At 33.4% G+C, this 18,194-nt stretch overlaps 2 protein-coding genes across 4 annotated transcripts; both read right to left on the reverse strand.

The window, feature by feature from the left end:
• Positions 1-1,636: 1,636 nt before the first annotated feature.
• Positions 1,637-6,686, reverse strand: LOC137247187 (uncharacterized). Of its 2 annotated transcripts, XR_010951790.1 has the most exons (3): positions 6,203-6,686; positions 2,418-5,314; positions 1,637-2,351 (listed from the first exon to the last, which is right to left on the reverse strand). XR_010951790.1 is itself a non-coding variant. In XM_067778288.1 (2 exons), the coding sequence occupies exons 1-2, from the start codon at positions 6,435-6,437 to the stop codon at positions 2,472-2,474; spliced, it is 3,078 nt and encodes a 1,025-aa protein (XP_067634389.1). In that variant the 5' UTR covers positions 6,438-6,686; the 3' UTR covers positions 1,637-2,471. The 2 variants fall into 2 exon arrangements, 1 of the variants encoding a protein (XP_067634389.1); XM_067778288.1 differs by having other exon boundaries at positions 1,637-5,314.
• A 4,283-nt stretch (positions 6,687-10,969) lies between these two features.
• On the reverse strand, positions 10,970-16,019 carry LOC137247188 (uncharacterized). Of its 2 annotated transcripts, XR_010951791.1 has the most exons (3): positions 15,536-16,019; positions 11,751-14,647; positions 10,970-11,684 (listed from the first exon to the last, which is right to left on the reverse strand). XR_010951791.1 is itself a non-coding variant. In XM_067778290.1 (2 exons), the coding sequence occupies exons 1-2, from the start codon at positions 15,768-15,770 to the stop codon at positions 11,805-11,807; spliced, it is 3,078 nt and encodes a 1,025-aa protein (XP_067634391.1). In that variant the 5' UTR covers positions 15,771-16,019; the 3' UTR covers positions 10,970-11,804. The 2 variants fall into 2 exon arrangements, 1 of the variants encoding a protein (XP_067634391.1); XM_067778290.1 differs by having other exon boundaries at positions 10,970-14,647.
• Between the last annotated feature and the right edge of the window lie 2,175 nt (positions 16,020-18,194).

Raw genomic sequence — 18,194 nt, forward strand, 5'->3', positions numbered from 1 at the left:
CCAAAGAGGACAATAGAGCTATCTCCTTTGTGCAACATATAAATATGTTTCCAAGTTAGAAATTACCGTTAGTTATATATATGTCCCACGCATTCACTCACCACTCAGCACTCACTACTTTGAAACTCATTCTTATAACAGCCTGTTAGGCCATCAAAAGTCACAGGCTATTGTGGCACTGCTGTGTAGGCAACCAAATTGTTATGCGCTTTCGTGGGTTCGAATCCCGCTCCAGTTGTCTTTATTTTTTTTTTTTTTGCTGAAATTAGAAAAATTCTGATATTGCGCCAAAATAGCAAAATTTTGCCGATAAGCGCGTTTTCTTACAATGCAATATCAAAGCAAAATTTTTTGCAAGATATAATAATGTGCTAAAACCATTTGACAAAATCAAAAGCTAACCAAATTCAAACAATTGTTGAATTAATATTACTTTCAATTGTTAGAAATTGTTCTCAAAGCTAAAAAGGGCATTCAAGACTATAGAAAGCTGGCATGGTAATAGGCGAACATATAAAATAGCAAATGTCGCTAAAATATGCAAGCATTTTTCCTAACTTTCATACCCGCCTTCGCTTCATCAACAAGCACAAAACTCAAACCAGACACAAAATCTTACATTTTGATTTTGTGTCGATTCTTATTACCAACACATTCAAACATTTCGTCCAGCCGCGTACATATAGGCCAAAACTAACACAACATTAGATTTTGGCGAGGAAATCTTACATTCCCTCCTCCGTCCCATCAACAAAATCACAAACATAAGAGGAAGAACAAAAAATCGAAGTCAGACAACATTTTTATTTCGACTTGATTCAGCTTACTAACACATTCAAAGTTTCTGTGTGGCCTCGTACATATAGGCCAAAACTACTACACCCTAAGAGAAAAACTTCCATTCCCGCCTACTGCACCTTGTTCAAAAGCAAACTTATTCTTTCAAAGACATTGTAAAAATCCAAAAATCTTGCTTGTCTTCAAAGTGTAAGAAGAGTAAAGAAAGAAGAATATTGGACAAGAAACATTTTTATATTACCAGGCACTCATAAAAATTGGCGCGTGTGTGAAATGTATGAAAATAGTATTTTGGCTTTCGTAAGCACACATGCCATTCCTTTTACGCATGAGACTATACCACACAAAACTTCATATTTCCATTTCTTTTCTGATATTTCGAAGTTTCTAATGAGGAGAAAAATCTTCTTTTTCTTCACCGCCTTCACCTGACCTACAAACAAAATAACAAAAGCGAAATTTTGAAGTCGTTCGCACTTGCAAGCGCAATGTATTTGAAATTATGCCTGGTCAGTTGATAAGGTCCGAACAGAGAATTAATAAGCTGAAAATAAGAGGTAATCAAAGATTTTAAACGCAAAATAGTCAAAAAGGGAAAAAATTGCCAAAAATCGGCGGAATTTTCTATGAACTTGACATTTGCACTTTGGTAGGGTAGAATTAAAAGGGATATAAAACTGTATACTTGAAATATTATTTCAAATTACAGAAAAAAATTCAAACTTAATAAATATAATTAACAAAACTAAATTTTTTCATACATTTATATTTTTATTTATATTTTTATTTTATTTACATATGCTTAACACAAATAATTTAAAGAAGCCTGAAACACGAAAAGAGAAAATAAGATACAAAACAATTAGAAAAGGGGATTTAATAATAATTATTTAAAAAACTGAAAGGAAAACAAGAATAAGTGATAAAACAGCTGAAGAGAAAACAAAAATTATTAAAAATCTGAAAAGAAAAAAGGAAAAATTAATTAAAAACATTTAATCACTTGAATGAGAATTGGTATAAATAGACACGATTTACGAATTCGCCAGACTCTTAATGGCGAATTCTCTCAGGATATAATCAATTAAGATTAAATCATTTCTCAGAGAAGCAAAAGTGCATATTCTCTGATTTTTTCACCTGGTTTACAAAAACGAGTAATATAATCGATTTTGAAAACCTAGGCTCGTGTGTCAAATGTTTAGATTTTTTAAAGGTAAACACGATTTGCGAGTTCGCCTAACACTTAAAAGCGAACTCTCACACGATGCATCAATGAATAATACATCATTTTCACCTGACACCAACTCGTCTAGGCTCGTGTTAGCTGAAAAAAGAAAATAATTCATAATATTAATAAATGTTTTTAAAATTGATTTTATTATCACAAATGAAATAAATAAAAATTAATTTTTTATACCAAATCTACGAAAATTATTAAATCTACATCTACGAAATTTATTTAAATCTACATCTACGAAATATATTTACATCTAAATTTACGAAATTTATTTAAATCTACATCTACGAAATATACGTGTTAAGAAAATAATCTGAAAAGAAAAGAAAAAAAATGTATCAGTATTTCCATTAAACATTTAAATATACATTTTACTTACTATCCGATTGTCCCTAGCAACTACTACTGTCAATTACGCTTGGCTATGGATGAGCTAAATTTTCCTAGGTTGAGCATTTAGTCGTTTTAATTTATTGCTTTTATGGCGCTCTCGAGTGGTAATCAAGTCATCTCTAGCCATCCATCTCGCATTTTTAAATAATAAAACAACAACTAATGAATCTAATAGTTGCTTACGGTGTTCCAAACAAGGCCCAGCTTCCGAAAACCAATTTGGAAACTCATGTTCGGTCAAAGTGGTCAAAATGTCAATTATATTTTCTTTTAAACCAGGGTAATGAGATCTCTGGCTAAATATTTGTTTATACCAGAACATTTGGCGATGACATAATTCGAATACATCATCGCTTGGGTTCACTAACAATAATCTCTCATTCCCTTTATAATTTTTTGACCGAATAAGGGCTTCCGAATCGGAGTTCAAGTCGCAATATGGTTTTACCGTAGCTTTGGAACAATTATCGCAATTCAGTTTGTTAAATAAAGTATTACAAATGGTATATCCTGTGTAGTACCTCTGAACTTGAATTTCCCCTGGAATAACTTCTTCCTCATCTTCTAATGTGAGTGGGGAAAAATTGCCTAACGCTGGTATGACACTAAGAGGATATGCCTCTTCCTCTTCATAATCAAGAAGTTCCTCTTCTTCTTCAAGAAGGTCGTCTTCGTCAACTTCTTTTGATTCATCAGCTTGATCCGTTGGATCAGCGACCTCGGTCAAAACAACTTGTTCATTTACCTGGAATAGTTCATCACCAGCGTCTTCTTGAAGTGTATTCCATTCTAAATCCAAGTCTTCATCATCTTCACAGTTATTACCTTTGTTTTTGTTATCAAATCTATATCTTAAAATGCGCATTGTAACCAAACGAGCAACTATATATTGGATATCATGCGCAGATGGATGGGTATTGATGCCTTGACTAGCTCGAATTTTATAAAAAAGGTTTTCAAGCGCATCTTGATTCAATTTACCCAATAATATATATTCAACCTTCGGGTAATCTTCAAAAATATCGCTAGATAAACTTATCATAGCTTTAATGGTTAAAATTAATCCCTCGAAGCATGTCACTTTATCATTGGGATTTACAATTGCCTCAAGATATTCGACGTGATCCATCAATCTTTTAACTTTCAAATTATTTTTCCTATTCATAGGCCATTTAATCGGGTTATTACTTGAAATTTTTTTGCAATTAAGCTCATCGAAAATGTCGTTCATTCGTTTTACGAAAATCTGAGTTGGAATGGCATGATTTAAAACGAAAGAATCATCCGAAAAAAGGCCCTTCTTCCATGCCATGTCAATGCCAGCTGCCACGGAATTGCTAAGGACTTGTGTCGCCCGAGACACACTCATCTTTTCAAAACAATTCGGATCTATATGGGTAGAAGTTAGTTTTGGGCATATTTTAAAATTTGGATTTTTTTTGTCTACCTCATATAACTTCCGAATGACAGCGAAGCTGGCTAATCCGTTTCCAGTAACGAGATTGTACTTATGTAAATTATTTCGTACAGATTTTATCAGATGACAATAGTCATACATGAAATAAATTTTTTTTCCTTTTACAAAAATAAACGGATGATCCTTTGTGACATTCAGACCTTCGTACATTGAAACATTCGTCTTTGCCTGGTCACAAATTACTGCTTTAAGAGATAGACCTACATCCTCAACCGCTTGAATATTTTCAAATAAAATTTCACGCAATTCTTCTGCCTTTAGACCATTTTTGACAGTGTAATATGATAAAACATATTTCCAATGAGAAGTTATGCCTTTGACCATGAAGAAGCAGCACTTGTCTGCAACTTGCTGCTTTCTTCTATTATTGCCAAGGTCAACAAAGCCATCAATTAGATCTCTATCTTTTGTTCTGTTGTATACGAGATCCTTTTTGATCGAAATTTCGTCAAAAAGTATTTCACAAACTTTTTCATCTGCAGACATCCCGCGTACAACAGTCTTCAAATTGGAAATAATGTTACTATCAATGCCTGGTACTACATATTTTATTGGTCGCCACGACAGAAGAGTTTTTTTGTGAGGCAATGCAAAATTTAAGTCATCGCGGAGGAAGTTGTAGGCCTTTGTGGACATATAATTAATATTTTGTGCCAAGGTCTTACTTTCTGCATTTGGATATGAAAACGTAGTGTCGACTATCATTCTTGCGAATGTAATAGCGTCAGCACTAGCGTTTTCTGAAGGTATAATAGCCGTTTCAAGTACTTTTTTCAAATCCTGAACTTCTTTTTCTAACTCTAAAATGCGTTTGTAACGTTGTACGTCTTTTTTCAGATACATCTGAAAAACTTTCGCCATAAGTTCAGGATGTTGAAAAATGTCTATGTCATCTCCTACCAACTCAGACGAATGCCCGTGCCCGCGCTTGGCCCAGAGGTCAGAAAATTTTTCGAACTCCTGAAGGGTAATGTCCGGTCTTTCATCCGACAATACAAATGTGCCTTCAGGCATTTCATTTGGATTTTCGCAATTCTCCGAAATGCCTGAACAGCTACTAAAATCATTTGCTTCCAAATGATATTTGGGAAAAGCACCCTTCAGGACTCTATTCTTTGCAAGATATTTGCTGTCAAAGTGACGTTCGCAAATGCTCAACGTTTTTCTGTTTTTAAAAGGGACATTTAAGCAACATGCCGTCGCCCACGAATTGAAAGCAGCCTCGTCGCTAGGGAACGAATAAAGGACACAGCTTTCGTCCTTTGCGCAGGACCCAATGCAGCATTTTCTGGCACGTTTTCGTGGCTCCGCAATTGGAGTTGAAGAAACGGGCGCAGAAAAAGTGGTTGCATAGCACATCGGCTCCTCATCGGCGACCTCGGCAATCGGGGCAGCAACCGTAGCATCTATATAGAAAATGCCATAATTTAGTTGCTTTTCCCAATTAAAAATTGTATAAAAAAATCAATAAATTTAACAAAAAAAAAAAATGCCGCTCAAAATATTTGATAAAAAAAACTTTAGAAAATAGAATAATAAAAAATAATTTTATAAAAAACCAATAAATTTAACAAAATAATGCCGCTAGAAAATAGAATAATAAAAAATAATTTTATAAAAAACCAATAAATTTAACAAATAATGCCGCTCAAAATCTTTGATAAAAAAAAAAACTATAGAAAATAAAAATTAAAAACAGAAAAACATGTTAGTAAAATAAATGAAAATAAAAGTATAATAAAACATAAAACAACATAAGCAAATAAACCAAAGATTTAATAAAAGGAATTAGAAAAAAATTATAATAAAATGAATTTAAAAAAACTTGAATATAAAAGGATACAATATAATAAAACAAAATAGCAGACATAAAATAAACCAAAAAAGAATAATAATTAAATTTATTTCAAAAATATATTTATTTATATAAAAATATTTTTAAAAAGTAAGTTTACAGAAATAGATATTAAGCTTATAAAACGCTGATTTCGTTAGAAGCTGAAAAATGTAAGCTTACATACAATTTTAAAAGAAAGCAATACATTTAATTTTTTTTTGTAAAACTAAATCATTAACAAACATTCGGTCTCAACGCTTACAAAAGAAAATTTAAATTTATTTACTATTGAAAGCATTTATACTTCGCCTATTTTGTAAACTTACTTAAAGGTATTTCCAATAACATTTACAGAATTTTCTGTTGGGTATAGAAAATACACACATCACACGCACATACATATTTTTTTAACTCCTTTACACCACTTTCACACAATTAAACCATTATTTTTACTTACCAATGTATGGCACAGCATCCTCCCTAAGGCGGTTGCCTTTATGATGAAGGTCCCGGTCTGTAAAGTGTGCCCGGCACACATAATAATTCCATTTAGGAATATGGGCGTCAAGGGCAATGCCCAAAGCCGCCCTCCACTTCTTGTCTTGAGAAGGCTTTACCGGCCAACGGAAGACCGGCAAAACCTTCTCGGTGTTCAAACACCCACGAGCAACACATTTTCGAACGCGCGACATCGCAATTTATTTTTTTAATTATATTCAAACCCGCGTAACTTTAATCGCGTCAACCGCACTTTCAAGAAAACTTTTTGGAATGAGCAAAATAACATCGGCTTTTGCTTATCGAAAATTCATAATTCGATATGTTAACAGGATTTTTCAGCAATAAAAAAAAAAAAGAAAACAAACTGTATTGAGGTTCGAACCTGAAACACCTATAACCTTAAACTAGTGCCTAACAGGTGCTCCAAACGTACTATAAGTTTCACGTTGTCTTATCTGTTACTTAGACCGTATATACTTATTTGCAACGTCATAAGGCTATTTTCAACCCTCCATTTACCATTGAAATTAAGCTTATTTTACCTTTTTCAAGATTTCTAAATTATATTAATTAAATTCAAATTCATATTAAATTATAAAACAAGCAAATATATTGCTAAAAGTAATAAAATTTAAATTTAATTAATCCTACTAAATACCTATATTCCTACAAAGAAATCATATTAAGAGAAAATCCAGAGAATTTAACACTAGCTGAAACTGTTGACAGAGAATTTTCTTCTGTTAACTGGTTAACATTGAAATTGGATTGTGTGTGGTGAAGTGCAAGACGTGTTCACATGCAAAAAAGTTGGAATCTAGCAAAAACGCCTTCTCATTGTGTTTAAATTCTCTGATAATTCGATTTTCAGCGTAAAAACAGAGAATTTAAACACAATGACAGAGAATTTAAACAGAGAATTTAAACACAACGAGAAGGCGTTATTTTGGCATCCACTGCTTACGATCCATTTGCATGTGACACGTCTTGCACTTCACCACTATTCCCCAAATTCATGTTAACTTAACAGGGTGCAAGACGTAACAGAAAATTCTCTTAACGATTTTCTCTGTTCGTCTGTTACCAAAAAATCTCTGATCAGAGCAAATATATTGGAAATTTGAATTCTCTGATTTTTTGTAAATAAATTATGATGATTCATTGTAAATTGACTTCCCCCATTAAGTAAGGTCTTGGGAGCCAATTATTTAATAGGGTGTTTGGCGCAGGTCTTTTTTCAACTTGTGGTTCAATGCCGCTCGTTGTTTTATTATTTATATATTGGTCCCATCCATTCATTCATTTACCTTACATGAATGTGGGAGGAAAGGTGCCCATTTTTCCCAAAACAGCCGATTTTACCAGGCCATCAGAAAAAGGGAACAACATATCTGCTCGAATAATATTACCACAAATTCCCCACCTTCAACTAACTTTCGAATATCGAATTTCCATGGTGTCATCTTCCTCACCTACAGACAATTCATGTTACCTTCTTACTCCTTTACAAACAATCTGATACAATTTTATAAATATCGAATTTACTCATTTCCATATTGTCTTGCCATCTTCCTCATCGGCATTCAATTTGATTTTTCCCTCTTCCTCCCTAACGTCCCTTCAGCCTATTATTGAAATCATATGGTATGTGGTTAAGTGCCTTATGCTGAGCGCACAACTTTTATAAACTCTGAGTTCGACTACCGCGTCAACTCCATGATTATTATTTATTTATTATGATTTATTTTTTCTGCTTTGGTGGTGGAAAAATCAATCAAAAATCAATAAAAAGTTTCTTTTTATAAGTACAGAAAGAAGGCAGAAAATTTGAAAAAGAGCCCGATTCACCAGGCCATCATAAAAATGTGTAGGGTTACTGGATAATATAAATTGCATTTGGCATCTCTAATGAATGCTGCTAAGTAAAAAGTACTAGGGCTATCTCCTTTGTACAACCTATAAACATGTTGCCAATCCAGAAATTAACGTTAGTTATATATATATTCCACGCATTCACTCACCATCACTTGATTGAAACTCATGCATTTGGCATCTCTAATGAATGCTGCGAAGTAAAAAGTACTATACGAATCATAGAGGATAATGGGGCTATCTCCTTTGTGCAACATATAAATATGTTTCCAAGTTAGAAATTACCGTTAATTATATATATGTCCCACGCATTCACTCACCACTCAGCACTCATTACTTTGAAACTCATGCTTATAACAGCCTGTTAGGCCATCGAAAGTCACAGGCATTTGTGGCACTGCTGTGTAGGCAGCTACATTGTTATACGATTTCGTGGGTTCGAATCCCGCTCCCGCTAGCTTTATTTTTTTTTTTTGCTGAAATTATAAAAATGCTGAGATATTGCGCCAAAATAGCAAAATTTTGCCGATAAAGCGCGTTTCTTCAATTTCAAAGCAAAATGTTTTTGCAAGTTAAAAGTCGAAAGCTGGCATGGTAATAGGCGACCATATAAAATAGCAAATGTCGCTTAAATATGCAAGCATTTTTCCTAACTTCCATGCCCGCCTTCGCCTCATCAACAAGTCAAACCAGAGACAAAATTAGAGTTGGGTCGTTTCGTTCTGAACTTGTTAAATTGACCGGGTCTCTCAACTGAACAAGTGAACTAGATCTTCGATTTCGGTTCTATTTGTTCTTTTAGTTCATTTGTTCTTTTAGTTACACAAAGCATTGCTGCATACACACCCTCATCTATACTTGTTGGCTTTTTTCGCGGGTGCAAGCAGCAGTGAACAAATTTGCTTGAAAAAAAAAGAACAGATTAACAAAAAGAACAACTTGTTCGTTCATCAGAAAAAGAACGAAAGATTCGAATCTCTGAAATGAACGAAAAAGCACAACTCTAGACAAAATATTAAATTTTGATTTTGTGTCGACTCTTATTACCAACCCATTCAAACATTTCGTCCGGCCTCGTACATATAGACCAACACTAACACAACCTTAGATTTCGGCGAGGAAATCTTACATTCCCGCCTACGTCATATGGTACATTGTTAAGTATTGCATTTGGCATCTCTAATGAATGCTGCTAAGTAAAATGTACTATACAAACCAAAGAGGACAATAGAGCTATCTCCTTTGTGCAACATATAAATATGTTTCCAAGTTAGAAATTACCGTTAGTTATATATATGTCCCACGCATTCACTCACCACTCAGCACTCACTACTTTGAAACTCATTCTTATAACAGCCTGTTAGGCCATCAAAAGTCACAGGCTATTGTGGCACTGCTGTGTAGGCAACCAAATTGTTATGCGCTTTCGTGGGTTCGAATCCCGCTCCAGTTGTCTTTATTTTTTTTTTTTTTGCTGAAATTAGAAAAATTCTGATATTGCGCCAAAATAGCAAAATTTTGCCGATAAGCGCGTTTTCTTACAATGCAATATCAAAGCAAAATTTTTTGCAAGATATAATAATGTGCTAAAACCATTTGACAAAATCAAAAGCTAACCAAATTCAAACAATTGTTGAATTAATATTACTTTCAATTGTTAGAAATTGTTCTCAAAGCTAAAAAGGGCATTCAAGACTATAGAAAGCTGGCATGGTAATAGGCGAACATATAAAATAGCAAATGTCGCTAAAATATGCAAGCATTTTTCCTAACTTTCATACCCGCCTTCGCTTCATCAACAAGCACAAAACTCAAACCAGACACAAAATCTTACATTTTGATTTTGTGTCGATTCTTATTACCAACACATTCAAACATTTCGTCCAGCCGCGTACATATAGGCCAAAACTAACACAACATTAGATTTTGGCGAGGAAATCTTACATTCCCTCCTCCGTCCCATCAACAAAATCACAAACATAAGAGGAAGAACAAAAAATCGAAGTCAGACAACATTTTTATTTCGACTTGATTCAGCTTACTAACACATTCAAAGTTTCTGTGTGGCCTCGTACATATAGGCCAAAACTACTACACCCTAAGAGAAAAACTTCCATTCCCGCCTACTGCACCTTGTTCAAAAGCAAACTTATTCTTTCAAAGACATTGTAAAAATCCAAAAATCTTGCTTGTCTTCAAAGTGTAAGAAGAGTAAAGAAAGAAGAATATTGGACAAGAAACATTTTTATATTACCAGGCACTCATAAAAATTGGCGCGTGTGTGAAATGTATGAAAATAGTATTTTGGCTTTCGTAAGCACACATGCCATTCCTTTTACGCATGAGACTATACCACACAAAACTTCATATTTCCATTTCTTTTCTGATATTTCGAAGTTTCTAATGAGGAGAAAAATCTTCTTTTTCTTCACCGCCTTCACCTGACCTACAAACAAAATAACAAAAGCGAAATTTTGAAGTCGTTCGCACTTGCAAGCGCAATGTATTTGAAATTATGCCTGGTCAGTTGATAAGGTCCGAACAGAGAATTAATAAGCTGAAAATAAGAGGTAATCAAAGATTTTAAACGCAAAATAGTCAAAAAGGGAAAAAATTGCCAAAAATCGGCGGAATTTTCTATGAACTTGACATTTGCACTTTGGTAGGGTAGAATTAAAAGGGATATAAAACTGTATACTTGAAATATTATTTCAAATTACAGAAAAAAATTCAAACTTAATAAATATAATTAACAAAACTAAATTTTTTCATACATTTATATTTTTATTTATATTTTTATTTTATTTACATATGCTTAACACAAATAATTTAAAGAAGCCTGAAACACGAAAAGAGAAAATAAGATACAAAACAATTAGAAAAGGGGATTTAATAATAATTATTTAAAAAACTGAAAGGAAAACAAGAATAAGTGATAAAACAGCTGAAGAGAAAACAAAAATTATTAAAAATCTGAAAAGAAAAAAGGAAAAATTAATTAAAAACATTTAATCACTTGAATGAGAATTGGTATAAATAGACACGATTTACGAATTCGCCAGACTCTTAATGGCGAATTCTCTCAGGATATAATCAATTAAGATTAAATCATTTCTCAGAGAAGCAAAAGTGCATATTCTCTGATTTTTTCACCTGGTTTACAAAAACGAGTAATATAATCGATTTTGAAAACCTAGGCTCGTGTGTCAAATGTTTAGATTTTTTAAAGGTAAACACGATTTGCGAGTTCGCCTAACACTTAAAAGCGAACTCTCACACGATGCATCAATGAATAATACATCATTTTCACCTGACACCAACTCGTCTAGGCTCGTGTTAGCTGAAAAAAGAAAATAATTCATAATATTAATAAATGTTTTTAAAATTGATTTTATTATCACAAATGAAATAAATAAAAATTAATTTTTTATACCAAATCTACGAAAATTATTAAATCTACATCTACGAAATTTATTTAAATCTACATCTACGAAATATATTTACATCTAAATTTACGAAATTTATTTAAATCTACATCTACGAAATATACGTGTTAAGAAAATAATCTGAAAAGAAAAGAAAAAAAATGTATCAGTATTTCCATTAAACATTTAAATATACATTTTACTTACTATCCGATTGTCCCTAGCAACTACTACTGTCAATTACGCTTGGCTATGGATGAGCTAAATTTTCCTAGGTTGAGCATTTAGTCGTTTTAATTTATTGCTTTTATGGCGCTCTCGAGTGGTAATCAAGTCATCTCTAGCCATCCATCTCGCATTTTTAAATAATAAAACAACAACTAATGAATCTAATAGTTGCTTACGGTGTTCCAAACAAGGCCCAGCTTCCGAAAACCAATTTGGAAACTCATGTTCGGTCAAAGTGGTCAAAATGTCAATTATATTTTCTTTTAAACCAGGGTAATGAGATCTCTGGCTAAATATTTGTTTATACCAGAACATTTGGCGATGACATAATTCGAATACATCATCGCTTGGGTTCACTAACAATAATCTCTCATTCCCTTTATAATTTTTTGACCGAATAAGGGCTTCCGAATCGGAGTTCAAGTCGCAATATGGTTTTACCGTAGCTTTGGAACAATTATCGCAATTCAGTTTGTTAAATAAAGTATTACAAATGGTATATCCTGTGTAGTACCTCTGAACTTGAATTTCCCCTGGAATAACTTCTTCCTCATCTTCTAATGTGAGTGGGGAAAAATTGCCTAACGCTGGTATGACACTAAGAGGATATGCCTCTTCCTCTTCATAATCAAGAAGTTCCTCTTCTTCTTCAAGAAGGTCGTCTTCGTCAACTTCTTTTGATTCATCAGCTTGATCCGTTGGATCAGCGACCTCGGTCAAAACAACTTGTTCATTTACCTGGAATAGTTCATCACCAGCGTCTTCTTGAAGTGTATTCCATTCTAAATCCAAGTCTTCATCATCTTCACAGTTATTACCTTTGTTTTTGTTATCAAATCTATATCTTAAAATGCGCATTGTAACCAAACGAGCAACTATATATTGGATATCATGCGCAGATGGATGGGTATTGATGCCTTGACTAGCTCGAATTTTATAAAAAAGGTTTTCAAGCGCATCTTGATTCAATTTACCCAATAATATATATTCAACCTTCGGGTAATCTTCAAAAATATCGCTAGATAAACTTATCATAGCTTTAATGGTTAAAATTAATCCCTCGAAGCATGTCACTTTATCATTGGGATTTACAATTGCCTCAAGATATTCGACGTGATCCATCAATCTTTTAACTTTCAAATTATTTTTCCTATTCATAGGCCATTTAATCGGGTTATTACTTGAAATTTTTTTGCAATTAAGCTCATCGAAAATGTCGTTCATTCGTTTTACGAAAATCTGAGTTGGAATGGCATGATTTAAAACGAAAGAATCATCCGAAAAAAGGCCCTTCTTCCATGCCATGTCAATGCCAGCTGCCACGGAATTGCTAAGGACTTGTGTCGCCCGAGACACACTCATCTTTTCAAAACAATTCGGATCTATATGGGTAGAAGTTAGTTTTGGGCATATTTTAAAATTTGGATTTTTTTTGTCTACCTCATATAACTTCCGAATGACAGCGAAGCTGGCTAATCCGTTTCCAGTAACGAGATTGTACTTATGTAAATTATTTCGTACAGATTTTATCAGATGACAATAGTCATACATGAAATAAATTTTTTTTCCTTTTACAAAAATAAACGGATGATCCTTTGTGACATTCAGACCTTCGTACATTGAAACATTCGTCTTTGCCTGGTCACAAATTACTGCTTTAAGAGATAGACCTACATCCTCAACCGCTTGAATATTTTCAAATAAAATTTCACGCAATTCTTCTGCCTTTAGACCATTTTTGACAGTGTAATATGATAAAACATATTTCCAATGAGAAGTTATGCCTTTGACCATGAAGAAGCAGCACTTGTCTGCAACTTGCTGCTTTCTTCTATTATTGCCAAGGTCAACAAAGCCATCAATTAGATCTCTATCTTTTGTTCTGTTGTATACGAGATCCTTTTTGATCGAAATTTCGTCAAAAAGTATTTCACAAACTTTTTCATCTGCAGACATCCCGCGTACAACAGTCTTCAAATTGGAAATAATGTTACTATCAATGCCTGGTACTACATATTTTATTGGTCGCCACGACAGAAGAGTTTTTTTGTGAGGCAATGCAAAATTTAAGTCATCGCGGAGGAAGTTGTAGGCCTTTGTGGACATATAATTAATATTTTGTGCCAAGGTCTTACTTTCTGCATTTGGATATGAAAACGTAGTGTCGACTATCATTCTTGCGAATGTAATAGCGTCAGCACTAGCGTTTTCTGAAGGTATAATAGCCGTTTCAAGTACTTTTTTCAAATCCTGAACTTCTTTTTCTAACTCTAAAATGCGTTTGTAACGTTGTACGTCTTTTTTCAGATACATCTGAAAAACTTTCGCCATAAGTTCAGGATGTTGAAAAATGTCTATGTCATCTCCTACCAACTCAGACGAATGCCCGTGCCCGCGCTTGGCCCAGAGGTCAGAAAATTTTTCGAACTCCTGAAGGGTAATGTCCGGTCTTTCATCCGACAATACAAATGTGCCTTCAGGCATTTCATTTGGATTTTCGCAATTCTCCGAAATGCCTGAACAGCTACTAAAATCATTTGCTTCCAAATGATATTTGGGAAAAGCACCCTTCAGGACTCTATTCTTTGCAAGATATTTGCTGTCAAAGTGACGTTCGCAAATGCTCAACGTTTTTCTGTTTTTAAAAGGGACATTTAAGCAACATGCCGTCGCCCACGAATTGAAAGCAGCCTCGTCGCTAGGGAACGAATAAAGGACACAGCTTTCGTCCTTTGCGCAGGACCCAATGCAGCATTTTCTGGCACGTTTTCGTGGCTCCGCAATTGGAGTTGAAGAAACGGGCGCAGAAAAAGTGGTTGCATAGCACATCGGCTCCTCATCGGCGACCTCGGCAATCGGGGCAGCAACCGTAGCATCTATATAGAAAATGCCATAATTTAGTTGCTTTTCCCAATTAAAAATTGTATAAAAAAATCAATAAATTTAACAAAAAAAAAAAATGCCGCTCAAAATATTTGATAAAAAAAACTTTAGAAAATAGAATAATAAAAAATAATTTTATAAAAAACCAATAAATTTAACAAAATAATGCCGCTAGAAAATAGAATAATAAAAAATAATTTTATAAAAAACCAATAAATTTAACAAATAATGCCGCTCAAAATCTTTGATAAAAAAAAAAACTATAGAAAATAAAAATTAAAAACAGAAAAACATGTTAGTAAAATAAATGAAAATAAAAGTATAATAAAACATAAAACAACATAAGCAAATAAACCAAAGATTTAATAAAAGGAATTAGAAAAAAATTATAATAAAATGAATTTAAAAAAACTTGAATATAAAAGGATACAATATAATAAAACAAAATAGCAGACATAAAATAAACCAAAAAAGAATAATAATTAAATTTATTTCAAAAATATATTTATTTATATAAAAATATTTTTAAAAAGTAAGTTTACAGAAATAGATATTAAGCTTATAAAACGCTGATTTCGTTAGAAGCTGAAAAATGTAAGCTTACATACAATTTTAAAAGAAAGCAATACATTTAATTTTTTTTTGTAAAACTAAATCATTAACAAACATTCGGTCTCAACGCTTACAAAAGAAAATTTAAATTTATTTACTATTGAAAGCATTTATACTTCGCCTATTTTGTAAACTTACTTAAAGGTATTTCCAATAACATTTACAGAATTTTCTGTTGGGTATAGAAAATACACACATCACACGCACATACATATTTTTTTAACTCCTTTACACCACTTTCACACAATTAAACCATTATTTTTACTTACCAATGTATGGCACAGCATCCTCCCTAAGGCGGTTGCCTTTATGATGAAGGTCCCGGTCTGTAAAGTGTGCCCGGCACACATAATAATTCCATTTAGGAATATGGGCGTCAAGGGCAATGCCCAAAGCCGCCCTCCACTTCTTGTCTTGAGAAGGCTTTACCGGCCAACGGAAGACCGGCAAAACCTTCTCGGTGTTCAAACACCCACGAGCAACACATTTTCGAACGCGCGACATCGCAATTTATTTTTTTAATTATATTCAAACCCGCGTAACTTTAATCGCGTCAACCGCACTTTCAAGAAAACTTTTTGGAATGAGCAAAATAACATCGGCTTTTGCTTATCGAAAATTCATAATTCGATATGTTAACAGGATTTTTCAGCAATAAAAAAAAAAAAGAAAACAAACTGTATTGAGGTTCGAACCTGAAACACCTATAACCTTAAACTAGTGCCTAACAGGTGCTCCAAACGTACTATAAGTTTCACGTTGTCTTATCTGTTACTTAGACCGTATATACTTATTTGCAACGTCATAAGGCTATTTTCAACCCTCCATTTACCATTGAAATTAAGCTTATTTTACCTTTTTCAAGATTTCTAAATTATATTAATTAAATTCAAATTCATATTAAATTATAAAACAAGCAAATATATTGCTAAAAGTAATAAAATTTAAATTTAATTAATCCTACTAAATACCTATATTCCTACAAAGAAATCATATTAAGAGAAAATCCAGAGAATTTAACACTAGCTGAAACTGTTGACAGAGAATTTTCTTCTGTTAACTGGTTAACATTGAAATTGGATTGTGTGTGGTGAAGTGCAAGACGTGTTCACATGCAAAAAAGTTGGAATCTAGCAAAAACGCCTTCTCATTGTGTTTAAATTCTCTGGTACTTATAAAAAGAAACTTTTTATTGATTTTTGATTGATTTTTCCACCACCAAAGCAGAAAAAATAAATCATAATAAATAAATAATAATCATGGAGTTGACGCGGTAGTCGAACTCAGAGTTTATAAAAGTTGTGCGCTCAGCATAAGGCACTTAACCACATACCATATGATTTCAATAATAGGCTGAAGGGACGTTAGGGAGGAAGAGGGAAAAATCAAATTGAATGCCGATGAGGAAGATGGCAAGACAATATGGAAATGAGTAAATTCGATATTTATAAAATTGTATCAGATTGTTTGTAAAGGAGTAAGAAGGTAACATGAATTGTCTGTAGGTGAGGAAGATGACACCATGGAAATTCGATATTCGAAAGTTAGTTGAAGGTGGGGAATTTGTGGTAATATTATTCGAGCAGATATGTTGTTCCCTTTTTCTGATGGCCTGGTAAAATCGGCTGTTTTGGGAAAAATGGGCACCTTTCCTCCCACATTCATGTAAGGTAAATGAATGAATGGATGGGACCAATATATAAATAATAAAACAACGAGCGGCATTGAACCACAAGTTGAAAAAAGACCTGCGCCAAACACCCTATTAAATAATTGGCTCCCAAGACCTTACTTAATGGGGGAAGTCAATTTACAATGAATCATCATAATTTATTTACAAAAAATCAGAGAATTCAAATTTCCAATATATTTGCTCTGATCAGAGATTTTTTGGTAACAGACGAACAGAGAAAATCGTTAAGAGAATTTTCTGTTACGTCTTGCACCCTGTTAAGTTAACATGAATTTGGGGAATAGTGGTGAAGTGCAAGACGTGTCACATGCAAATGGATCGTAAGCAGTGGATGCCAAAATAACGCCTTCTCGTTGTGTTTAAATTCTCTGCTAAAACCATTTGACAAAATCAAAAGCTAACCAAATTCAAACAATTGTTGAATTAATATTACTTTCAATTGTTAGAAATTGTTCTCAAAGCTAAAAAGGGCATTCAAGACTATAGAAAGCTGGCATGGTAATAGGCGAACATATAAAATAGCAAATGTCGCTAAAATATGCAAGCATTTTTCCTAACTTTCATACCCGCCTTCGCTTCATCAACAAGCACAAAACTCAAACCAGACACAAAATCTTACATTTTGATTTTGTGTCGATTCTTATTACCAACACATTCAAACATTTCGTCCAGCCGCGTACATATAGGCCAAAACTAACACAACATTAGATTTTGGCGAGGAAATCTTACATTCCCTCCTCCGTCCCATCAACAAAATCACAAACATAAGAGGAAGAACAAAAAATCGAAGTCAGACAACATTTTTATTTCGACTTGATTCAGCTTACTAACACATTCAAAGTTTCTGTGTGGCCTCGTACATATAGGCCAAAACTACTACACCCTAAGAGAAAAACTTCCATTCCCGCCTACTGCACCTTGTTCAAAAGCAAACTTATTCTTTCAAAGACATTGTAAAAATCCAAAAATCTTGCTTGTCTTCAAAGTGTAAGAAGAGTAAAGAAAGAAGAATATTGGACAAGAAACATTTTTATATTACCAGGCACTCATAAAAATTGGCGCGTGTGTGAAATGTATGAAAATAGTATTTTGGCTTTCGTAAGCACACATGCCATTCCTTTTACGCATGAGACTATACCACACAAAACTTCATATTTCCATTTCTTTTCTGATATTTCGAAGTTTCTAATGAGGAGAAAAATCTTCTTTTTCTTCACCGCCTTCACCTGACCTAC

The sequence above is a fragment of the Eurosta solidaginis genome, chromosome 3 (genome assembly GCF_040869045.1).
Source record: "Eurosta solidaginis isolate ZX-2024a chromosome 3, ASM4086904v1, whole genome shotgun sequence".
Classification (NCBI taxonomy): Eukaryota; Metazoa; Arthropoda; class Insecta; order Diptera; family Tephritidae; genus Eurosta; species Eurosta solidaginis.

Excerpts from the sequence above, each read along its gene's own strand:
- LOC137247187 (XM_067778288.1), bottom strand. The coding sequence starts at position 6,437 with ATGTCGCGCGTTCGAAAATGTGTTGCTCGTGGGTGTTTGAACACCGAG. Across the intron at positions 5,315-6,202 it reads GGATGCTGTGCCATACATTG|ATGCTACGGTTGCTGCCCCG; the intron begins GTAAGTAAAAAT and ends TTTTCTATATAG.
- LOC137247188 (XM_067778290.1), bottom strand. The coding sequence starts at position 15,770 with ATGTCGCGCGTTCGAAAATGTGTTGCTCGTGGGTGTTTGAACACCGAG. Across the intron at positions 14,648-15,535 it reads GGATGCTGTGCCATACATTG|ATGCTACGGTTGCTGCCCCG; the intron begins GTAAGTAAAAAT and ends TTTTCTATATAG.